At 41.8% G+C, this 12238-nt stretch overlaps 1 protein-coding gene across 1 annotated transcript; it reads right to left on the bottom strand.

Annotated features, from left to right (window-relative positions):
- Positions 1-655: 655 nt before the first annotated feature.
- Positions 656-2767, bottom strand: LOC142204987 (kappa-type opioid receptor-like). The gene is made up of 2 exons (XM_075276368.1): positions 2702-2767; positions 656-1606 (listed from the first exon to the last, which is right to left on the bottom strand). The coding sequence occupies exon 2, from the start codon at positions 1589-1591 to the stop codon at positions 656-658; it is 936 nt and encodes a 311-aa protein (XP_075132469.1). The 5' UTR covers positions 1592-1606; positions 2702-2767.
- Positions 2768-12238: the final 9471 nt, after the last annotated feature.

Raw genomic sequence — 12238 nt, forward strand, 5'->3', positions numbered from 1 at the left:
GTCTCACGGAAAAAAGAAGCGAGCTGTCCTTTCTTCAGGCGGATTCCGTGGCATCCGCCTCGCGGCAGCAACCTCCGGAGTCGGCCTGTTCATTTGAGCCTACTCCGGAGGGAGAAGCCATGACTGTCTGAAGACGCGATAGTCGTGGTAGGCGGATTCTGGCCCAAGAGTGACGCGGCTTCCCCCGTCACTCTCGGTACCAAAATCCGCCCTTCCACTCCCCCTGTGAACTAACCCTAAAGGTCACAATTTTTTGCAATAGAAAATCTTCAGCATATGTGGAGGAAAATGCATTGTATTTTTTTACTTATTTTGTTGCAGAAATATTGTGGATTTGATACATACTTCACTTTAGTCCGATTGATGGTAGATGAGTTTAGAGTTGGGTGTCCATGTATACTGACCTTGCTCACATGGCATATTTGTTGCAGATATCCACTACAGATTACACTCGTGCATAATAATGTTTACAATACCGCATTTCTGTACTTTGGTAGATCTGATGACAAGCTGTGACTTTGTATCACGTCCTGCTGTAGATCTCCTCTTCACTGCAGCAGATTTTGCCAAATACATTGCAAAGGATGAAATCCTCATCCGAATGATGTTCTTCTGTAGATTTCTGGCGTAAACTTTCTATTCTCAGTGTGAACATTCATCTGCCCTTGATCAATCCCTTAAGTCTTGTTTTCACGGAACTAGAACTAAGGACATAGAAGAATGGCGCAACTACCACACTGAAGCTGTTAAAAGCAAACAATATCTGGTAAAGCAAGTGAAGTTTTTCTTGTACCTCAAAATTAGATTTCCCAAGTAACATAATAATATTCTGGCATTGCAGAACAATGTGCATCGGGCAAAAAAACACACCAAAAGTAACAACAACAAAAATAAGCAGCCTACTGATCCTTTTGTATTGTGCAGTGGGCACTGTGTCAGAGTTCTTCACAGAGCGGGAGATTAGGTAAGCAAATATACAAAGATGAAGGAGGGCTAGGTGGCTAAAAAGAAAGGATATGATCAAAGGAAGGAGCTCCCATTCTGGTAGGAATCTGTCATCTGGAAAGCAGAGATCTGCATTGTCTCTGGAAAGCATTTGCTCGGTTACTGAGATAATAAATGCTGTCAGCCAGAACGTAATGCTGACTAGCCCAAATACCCATCCTTTACAGAATTTGCTGTAGTTCAGTGGCCGAGACACTGCTACATATCGCACAACAAATATCCACATACAAAACATTGTTGCAGTCCTCTGAGCAAGCTTGGGAATAAGACCAAGAATATGGCAGCCTACAGGGCCCACTTCCAAGCTGTATAAAAGGTAGGCCGCTCCAAATGGTAAGATCAAACATTCCAAGAGGGCCGCACAAAGAAGATTGACAGCATAAATGGGTAGGCCCAGTGATCTACTGACTTCTGGCCAGATGGCCCACATAACCAAAATGTTCCCGGTCATCCCAAGTAAAGCGTTCCCAATGTAAACACAGCAGAGGACAATTGTAGATTCTTCAGTCGTATCATTCAATGGTAATGTGCCTTCAGTTGTAATGGAGTCCTGTGAGAAGGGAGGATGGGTGATATTCAGAAACATCTTTACTGAAAGTGCCTAGAAGAGGTAATGAATACATTTTATTAGGCAACCTGAGATAGCAGCCATAATTCAGTATCGCGGTCTTCTATACAAGTGCAATAGGCACATTTTGCATTACGCGGTGCCCTAATATAGAGTAAACGTGGTACTTCACAAAACGCTGAATTTTATAGTACCTGCATAGTGGATGGGATTCTGGCTAATCCCATCCACACATTGCAGAAAAATATCTGCAGTAGACTTTCTGTGAAAAGCACTGTAGGAAAAACCGCAATGTGTTTCTACCACAGAGCTTTTAGACTTTCACATTGAGGTCCTATGACATCTGTACAAACCCTTCAATCTACCTGTTGAAAACAATCCACAAACCACACGGAGATCCATGGATCCAAGTATTAGATGTCCTGTTCTGTGCTTTGACCTCTATGTATAGCAGCCCTGTATCTTCTGATTAAGACCTCCTTCACACAGAGCAAAATACTGACACATGAATTTCTATGGGCCCATACAGAGCCATAGCTTTTGTGGCTGTGTGTCCGGGTCGTACTTACGGCTCTGTCCAATGAATTTAACGTATGGGTCAATAAAAACGGATTGGTATCCACGTGTCATCCATGCTTTTTATATTGAATTTAATGGACCGAGCCGCAAATACAGATAGTCATGTGCCTTAATGTTCAGATTTCGGGGAATTCTGGATAACAGCACATATGAGAAAGCTAATGGCAGCTATTATCTATTGCTGGTTGTGGATAGCAGCAAAGAAAGACTATATGTGAATACATTTTTTTTATATTACTAATGTCATTGAATATTCCACAAAAATCATTAAACCAAAGAAACTGTGATTATGAGTAAATGTGGCACCAATAAAGGATAAGAAGTCTAGATGGAAGGCGAAATACTACAGGTTAATACCAGGTAATGAAACAGATAGAGGATTACTGAAGCTTAGATCAATACTAGGCAGCATAATGAACGTTTCTAAGCAATAATCTGATAATTCAGTCAGATCACTTAATATAATAACTATATAGCTCATATATTTTTTAACAAACATTTTCACAAAACCTCAGAAAGAAGTGAATATAATACTGCGAGTACCTGTGCTTGTAGAGATCTGCTGTGTGTGGTTTCAGTATGAAGCTTTGTGCTGGTCTACAGCTCTGATCTTACAATACACACCTTCCTCTTATATAAAGGGAACCTGTCAGGTGTTTGTTCACAATACATTGGCCCCATCATCCACAGGGTGAAGTAATTCCCTTTATATGGTCGTCCTTCTGTAATCTTTCTAATGCAACAAAGTGAAGTTCTAAATGTTTTAAAGCATAAAAAGTCATATGGAAAATAACCTAGGAAGTCACAGTGGCAGGAGCAGCTTCACTCTAGCATGTGATAAGCATGGGGCTAGCTGAAAGCAGTCTATCACTGGTTATAGCAATTTTTAACTAAGCATATATTTGCATAGCCTTTAGAAAGGCTATTCCAGACATACCTTTCATTCATTGATCAGTGCTGGTGTTTTTGATCAATATACCATTTATCCAGCACGGAGCACCAGAACCATTCACAATGTTCCCTGAGCACCACAGCATCCATCTGCCTTTCCAAGTTCTCACCACCCCAGTCGTTACATATATCACGCAAGAAGTGCTCACAGAACATAATAAAAACTTTCAGGTGCTCCGTGCTGGATAATTATCATATCAATAAAAGTGGACTAATTCAAAAACGCCGGCGCCAATAAATGAATAAAAGGTATGTCTGGAATATACTTTCTAAAGGCTATGAAAATATATGTCTAGTTAAAAATTGCTATAGCCAATGATAGACCCCCTTTAAAGGTGCTCCCCTTCATTGTGACTACTTAGAAGAGATGGGCAAATCAGTTCTCAATTAACCAAATTTGACTTGAAAATTCCAAATTGTTTGGTTTTTAATTTGAGATTTGTCACGGATGAACTACAATGGCCAATACAACATGCATTATGGTAAATTATTATAGTCTGGGGTCTCTTCACACCTCAGAATATAATTAGTTGAGGGCAAGGGGAGGTAACAAAGACATATAAAAACAGTCAGTAGTGCAGGGTATGTGAAACAGATGTGTTGGACCGCAATACCACAGTACAAAGTTTCAGGAGGACTTGCACATACACAGACTTAAAGGACTTGCTTGACCACCTTATGGGATTGCATAAGGAGGAGGTTACCAAGGGTAACAGGGTTTGGGTTTTTTTTTATAATAAAGACGGTATATGGGGAGAAGCAAGTGAATATCCCTGAAATAGTACAATTCAAAAGAAAATGTAAAATTATCTTCCAACATAAAAAATATTGATGATTATTTTAAAAAGAAGGTCTTTAATCTCAGATCTGTGAAGAGCTGACAGCCAAGTTCTCCATGATCAAAGAATAGAACAGGAAGCAGATATCTCTGCTCTCTGAATTGGCTGAAATGAGTCACATTAGGATCCATGCAAGTGAAGGAGAGCTGATCTGCAATACCTGGTCTGGACACTACACAGGGAACAATACTATCTGCTCTATTGTCTAAGTATCAGTTACTGGTGATACTGGTTACTGGTGGTTAACAGGTGATCAATGGGGGTGTCAGGTATTAGACCCAGCGCCGCACCTCCCATGAGGCAACCTGAAGCGACCGCTTCAGGCAGCGCTATGCCAGGGCCCCGGGGAGGACGGCATTTTTGCTTACCTAAGCCAGTCCAGGACAAGCTGTCCTGGACTGGTTTAGCGTCACTGAGCAGTGGATTGGGGAGGCCGCTGGAGTAGCGCTGCTCCAGCGGCCTCCCCTCACGCTCAGGCAGAGAGCAGGTCCTCTCCGTGCCTGCTCTCTGCCTGCTAACGCCGCGCCGCTCTGCCACGCCCCTTTTGCTCCACCCCGCCCCCTCACAAAGCCCTGCCACCTCCGCTACGCCCCCTCCTCCTGGGGGTGGGCGGCTTTCTGTCATCCGCCTCGGGCAGTGAAAAAAGCAGGTTCACCCCTGATTAGACCCACATTAATATGATATTAATAACCTACCCACAGCATAGGTCATCGATAATTCTGGCCCAGAAAACCCTTTTACCTTCCAGCGGAAACCCTTGCAGATATCTGCATCTATTTATGTTACTTATGGAATTGCATAGACACATTCTGTATAGATACCTTTTGGGGCACTAACTAATCTATATATTTTAAGGGAACCTGTCACCATGCTGTCCAGTCTGCATGCAGTGTGTAATAAAGCAGGAGAGGCTGTACATATTGATACATAGTTTTAGTAGAAACTGACTGAGCAGTGGCCAGTGCTTATTGATGCAATTATATATGGGAAAGCTCGATATATGTCATCAAAAAAAAATTTAAGTTAGCCATTAAAAAAGGTATCAACTACTGAGGACTTCTCTCAAAAAAAAAAATTTAATTTCATATCCACTGGCTAACACGGTACAAGGATATATGTTTTCTTATACATATGGGGATAATAAAAGGTTCTGGTAAAACCTCCTTCCATCTTTGAGTGATAAGGACACTATGCTGAAATCTCACCTGGCTGTGTGTTCTTATAATCTTTTCAGCATATTAAAGCAGAGTAGGGCATAGCAGGCCTATCCGACAGCCTGACAGTGAATATCAGTCATGTGACAGCTGTTATTTTTAGTGGCAGTCACGTGGCCATATTAATTCACTGTTGGTGAATGGTAGCTATTCACATGACTGACAGCTTGATGGTTCGCTCTCACAATCCATCAGATACAGGTCATGCTCTATTTTTGTCATTTTTTGTAGATCTCTACATACACTGCAATAAAAAAAAATGTATTTTCCTGTGTTGATATCGACAGCAGCCCCCACACAGCAGTTTAGGAAAGTTTTTGCTATTTAAAAGGTTAACTCCGAGAAATTCTATTTTCTGTTTATGAAGCAATTAAAGGCTATTCCTATGTGTAAGTCACAAAAAAATTGCGTTTTAATGATAGGATCCCTTTAAACAGAAAGTTCACTGAGTTTTTCTCCGCGGACTTTCTTTTTCAATTATATCAATGGGGAAACCGACAGCGTTTCCATAGATATAATTGACATACTGCGATTTCCAAAAATGCGCTGTTTTGAAAATCGTGGCGTGTCCGCACTGTGGTTTTTACCTCAAAGTGGGCATGGAATCCGCAGGAATCCCATCCACCTTGCAGTTACTGTAAAACGCCGCAATTTTTCCTGCGGCGTTTCTTCCACGGGCAAATTGCGGTGTCTCCGACCCGTGAGGCATTGGCCTAAAATACAATACACTCTATTGCTTACCTTTTTTATGTGCAGTTTTAACTTAGTAAGTTTCGCGCAATGATTCTTGATTTTTGTTTTCTGCTATGAAATCTATAAGAAAACGTCTGAAAAAAATGCAATGTATGCAAGATTTTACATATTTTCCTAATAAGTATCATCTGGTAGAGGTTTTTTTTTATTGTGATGAAAACAATCTGAAAACGACAAACAAAACTGTAAAGTGCAGCCATCCTAGAAAATTACATTTTTACCAGTTGCCTTTAGATTATTTCCTCTGTTCCCTTTTTGCCTGACAATAGAATAGTTGTAATTTCAGATTAGATTACATTAGTTACACTGGCCTACTATTTCTGAATAAGTCCGTTTTTATTCATATGCTAATTAGACTGGTGCACGATACATCGCGCACACCTCTCCTATTGTTTTCTATGGGAGACTGCTGCTGCTGCTGATGATGACTCAGCTTCCTGTTTGCCTCACACACATAGAAGATAATAGGAGAGAGGAGGCTGCTGGGAACTTCCTGTACTGGCTGGAAGCGCATTAGCATATGAATAAAAACGGACTTATTCAGAAACCACTGAGGCAATCTACATACAAAAGGTAAGTGTGAAATAGACTTTCTAAAGTCTATGCAAGGATGTGATTATCTAAAAATGACTTTTCCCAGTGATAGAGCCCCTTTAAAGATGTTGGGGCAGATTTACTAATTCTGTCCTATTAGGGTCCATTTTTTGTCACTGATTTTGACGCTGAATCCGCGTCAGAATCCACTTGGATGATTGATTTCAATGGGTTCATTTTTCCGCTAGTCAATGGGAGGCTTTTTTTCCCACGTGGATTCTGACGCAGATTCAGAGTCAAAATCAGCACCAAAAATGGACCCTCTAAGTAATAGGGCCATAGCTGCAGGCTTAATGCACTGTATGACAAGATACTGCAGCTCTGTTCCTATCACTTGAAAAGGAGCAGAGCTACTTCCAACTCTGTCCCATAAGGGTCCATTCCCAGGGTCCATTCACACGGAGGAAAATGGTGAGGAATTTGGTGTGGAATTTTCAACACTGAAAATAAAGCCTCCCATTGAAGTCAATGGGAGGCTTTTTTCCAGCGCTGACATTCCACACCAAATTCCTCACCATTTTCCCCTGTGTGAATGGCCCTTTACTGTAGCTTCCAGCACCCAAAGGCAGCCGGATCATAAACTAATGACTTAACTCGTGGATCAGTACAAAAAATGCCATGTCAATTATCATCTGACCAGATGTTCATAAGAACATTTATTGACAGATATTTCCCATGTAAACATGTCTTCTGATCAGCCCACAGAAAGAGTGGCAAAAATTCTTACCTGCTCATAGCCATATGTCTATTTCCTTTTTGTGTATTTGAACAACACAAAAAAACTGAGGAAAAAAGGCATTTGGACATTATATCATACAAAACTCCATGAATAGGTTGTATAAAATTGTTGGCACCTATTCAAAATTGTGGGTAAATAACTTTGTTTCAAGCATGCTTGTTCAAACTTAAATGTGGCAACTAGCAGGTGTGGGCCATATAAAAATAACCCCTGAAATCAAATAAAAAGGGGAGAAGTTAACTCAATCTTTGCATTGTGTGCATGGAGAACACAAAGAGGAATGCCGTAACAGGAAAAAAACAAAAAACGAACCGAACCAATGTTTTTTCACTGTTTTGCTTCCCATAAAAATGGATAAAAGGTGATGAAAGCCAAAGACATTCCTCAAAATGATAACTATATGATAGAATTATAAAAAAAACTTACGGTTGGCAGAATATGCCGAATTTTTATTTTTTTGTAAAGTTATGGATTTTTTTTAGATGTTAAACGTAATTCAAAAAATATAAATTTGGTAGGTGGCATGTCATTTTGGCTGCACACTGAACACTGTACAAACAAAACCTGTAGGAAAGATGCACAAATGCAGTGTTTCTGTAATTCCACCCAGTGGCGGGCCCCTGCTGCTTTTTACATTTTTAATATGCCATTACCTGATACAATAATAATAATAATAATAATAATAATAATAAAGGGCCCTATTTACTAACTTGATCCTTGTTCCTGCTCATGGCCTCCGCTTCCCCTTCTGCCCCTCAGGGAGCCTGTGCATCTCATATAACATTGTTGGGGGCCCCTGGAGGGAAGAAGGGAAAGTGGAGGCAGCCATCAGGAGGGGGGTGGATCGGTATGTAATGTCGCAGGTCTGCGGCAAGAGTATTTGTTGGTAAAACCCCAACAAATACTGGTATCATTATACATAAGGGTCTCTTCAGACCTCTGAGTATAATGATCAGAGGCCCAGGAGAGGTGAGCGAACATAAAAACCCGTGTTACTCACCTTTCCAGCGTGACTCTATGTGGTTTTCAGCCCTTGTAGTGACATCACAGATGTCATGTGGGTCAGGTCGGGTAACGATGCATAATGACACTGGCGTAATCCATGTCTATGATGTCATTGAATAGGACTGCGGCAGTGCCCAGGAGAGGTAAGTACTAGAGATGAGCGAACAGTGTTCTATCGAACACATGTTCGATCGGATATCAGGCTGTTCGATGTGTTCGATTCGAATCGAACATCACGTGGCAAACTCCAAAAAAATTTGATTCCCCTCCCACTTTCCCTGGCGCTTTTTTTGCACCAATAACAGCGCAGGGGAGGTCGGACAGGAACTACGACACCGGAGGCATAAAAAAAAATCGGAAAAAGTCATTGGCTGCCGAAATCAGGTGACCTCCATTTTAGACGAATAGTGGATTTCAAATCCGGGTCATATGAGAATGTGAACTTTGTGACTAAGAGACAGGGATAGCTGTACAGGCAGGGATAGCTAGGGATAACCTTTATTTAGGTAGGAATGTTATTAAAAATAACTTTTTGGGGCTCTATCGGGTGTGTAATTGTGATTTTTGTGACATAAACTTTTTCCAATAGGAATGCATTGGACAGTGCTGATTGGCCAGAGTACGGAACTCGACCAATCAGCGCTGGCTCTGCTGGAGGAGGCGGAATCTAAGATCGCTCCACACCAGTCTTCATTCAGGTCCGACCTTAGACTCCGCCTCCTCCGGCAGAGCCAGCGCTGATTGGCCGAAGGCTGGCCAATGCATTCCTATGCGAATGCAGAGACTTAGCAGTGCTGAGCCAGTTCTGCTCAACTACACATCTGATGCACACTCGGCTCTGCTACATCTGATGCACACTTGGCTCTGCTACATCTGATGCACACTCGGTTCTGCTGCATCAGATGTAGCAGAGCCGAGTGTGCATCAGATGTAGCAGAGCCGAGTGTGCACTAGAACCCCTGTGCAAACTCAGCTCATGCTAATAGAATGCATTGGCTAGCGCTGATTGGCCAATGCATTCTATTAGCCCGATGAAGTAGAGCTGAATGTGTGTGCTAAGCACACACATTCAGCTCTACTTCATCGGGCTAATAGAATGCATTGGCCAGCGCTGATTGGCCAGAGTACGGAATTCGACCAATCAGCGCTGGCTCTGCTGGAGGAGGCGGAGTCTAAGATCGCTCCACACCAGTCTCCATTCAGGTCCGACCTTAGACTCCGCCTCCTCCGGCAGAGCCAGCGCTGATTGGCCGAAGGCTGGCCAATGCATTCCTATGTGAATGCAGAGACTTAGCAGTGCTGAGCCAGTTCTGCTCAACTACACATCTGATGCACACTCGGCTCTGCTACATCTGATGTAGCAGAGCGGAGTGTGCACACTCGGCTCTGCTATATCAGATGGGCTGACCGGCACACGGTGTAGTTGAGCAGAACTGGCTCAGCACTGCTACCAATAGGAGTGCATTGGCCAGCCTTCGGCCAATCAGCGCTGGCTCTGCCGGAGGAGGCGGAGTCTAAGGTCGGACCTGAATGGAGACTGGTGTGGAGCGATCTTAGACTCCGCCTCCTCCAGCAGAGCCAGCGCTGATTGGTCGAATTCAGTACTCTGGCCAATCAGCGCTGGCCAATGCATTTCTATGGGGAAAAGTTAGCTTGCGAAAATCACAAGCTGACAGGGATTTCCATGAAATAAAGTGACTTTTATGCCCCCAGACATGCTTCCCCTGCTGTCCCAGTGTCATTCCAGAGGTGTTGTCATCATTTCCTGGGGTGTCATAGTGGACTTGGTGACCCTCCAGACAAGGATTTGGGTTTCCCCCTTAACGAGTATATGTTCCCCATAGACTATAATGGGGTTCGAAACCTGTTCGAACACTCGAACAGTGAGCGGCTGTTCGAATTGAATTTCGAACCTCGAACATTTTAGTGTTCGCTCATCTCTAGTAAGTACCACTGTTTTTTATTCTGTCACCTCCCCTGGGCCTCCGATTATTACACTCTGTTGTCAGAAAGGACTCCAGAGTATAATAGTTTGTGGATGGTGTACCCCAAAAATTTTGGGTTCTGCAAATTTTTGTAATATTTACAATAAACACCACTGGGGCCACAATGGAACATAATACTGTGTGGAGAGGCCACAATGGTACAAACTACTGTGAGGAGGGGCCACAATGGGATATTATACTGTGTGCAGGGGCCATAATGGGACATAATACTGTGTGGAGAAGCCACGGTGGGACATTATACTATATGAAGAGACCACTATGGGATATTATACTGTATGCAGGGGCCATAATGGGACATAATACTGTGTGGAGGGGTCACTAAGGGACATAATAGTGTGTGGTGGGGTCACTATGGGACATTATACTGTATGGAGAGACCATTATGGGATATTATACTGTGTGCAGGGGCCATAATGGGACATAATACTGTGTGGAGGGGCCGCTATAGAACAGTATACTGTGTGAAGCGTCCCCTACATGACATCATACTATATGGTGGCTTCTATGGGACATTATATTGTGTGCAGAGGCCGCTATGGAACATAATACTGTGCAGAGGGGCCACTATGTGACATTATACTGTGTTCAGATGCCACTATGGGACCCAGACATTATACTGTGTACAGGAATTTCTAATAAAAATGATTCACAATGTCAAAACTAGTGAAACCCTCACGTTCACACAATTTTAATATTTAATATTACGGTAAAAAAGAAACTTGTCAGTTATACATATACTGCCAATACTCATGCTTATATTGCCATCTAGTGGAACCAGCCTTTACCACCACCTAGCACAATAGAAACACCTGTTACATTAAATGCTGTGCTCCATAGGCTAAGACCCCATTCAGTAAATCGCTACCAAAAACACTGCGGAAAAGATTGCAGCGGAAACGCATTCCGTTTTTTTCCACATCATTTTTCACAGAAACTCTGCAAAGTTTTCCTCTGCAGACTTTTGTCTCTATTATACCTGGAAGGAAAACGCCAGCATTTCTGTAGATATCATTGATATGCTGCGATTTACAAAAACTCAACATTTTTCTGCAATGTATGAATGACACTGTGTATTTGCAACGTGGGACCTTAGATGGATTCTGATGGTAGCAAAATATAGATATCTAAGATATCTTGAACATAAGATGGATACACGTGTATTATGTACAATTTGCCCCAATTAAGGGATTTACATTGGACAAACAAAATAAAAATGAATTTACAAACACACAATAAAGTTTAAGCTGGATAGCATCATGGGAAAACACTTCTCTGGGCAAGACCACAGCTTGTCTGACTTAAAGGGACTGGTTCTAAAAGGGTCTCTTTAAGAAAGACAGAGAGAAAAAAACTTTGTGAATTGAAGTAGACAACAAAATCGAGCCCTTACATAGAGACAATTCATCCCCTCCAGATGATTCCAAACCCCTATCCACATTCTCGCCCCTATAACCTCATTTTTCTTACTCTATCTTATCTTACTAACATATCATCTCATGAACTCATTGCCTTAGTGTAGCATCTTACCAGTGTTGTGTTCTCAGTCATTCAATTGTAAATGCCTGAAGAAAGAGGCCGTGTACTTTGAAAGATTGCAAATGTAATTTTTCTGGTTTACCCTATAAAGGTATCATAACTATAATACTTTTACTATACTTTTAACTTTTTGACACAACAGTATGAAGTATTGTATTAATATTGTTATTCGCAGAAGTGGCATCAGTATTATTATTATTATTATTATTATTATTATTATTATTATATAAGAATATTTTCCATCTAAAGAAAAGTTATCTAAAAATCAAAAAGGGACATTTTATCCAAAGTAAGATAATTCTTTGCTTCTTTCCTCGAGATGGATTGCTCTTTCTATTCTTTGTGAGGATTTGGCTCACTTATGACTAACACTCTCCATGGATTGGCCAATACATCCCCCACCAAGAACAGATGGGGATGAGATTATCTGGACTTTAATCCAGAGAAAG

This window comes from Leptodactylus fuscus, chromosome 1 (assembly GCF_031893055.1).
Source record: "Leptodactylus fuscus isolate aLepFus1 chromosome 1, aLepFus1.hap2, whole genome shotgun sequence".
NCBI classification, from domain to species: Eukaryota; Metazoa; Chordata; class Amphibia; order Anura; family Leptodactylidae; genus Leptodactylus; species Leptodactylus fuscus.

Coding starts and splice junctions, on each gene's coding strand:
- LOC142204987 (XM_075276368.1), bottom strand. CDS start 1,591: ATGTTTCTGAATATCACCCATCCTCCCTTCTCACAGGACTCCATTACA.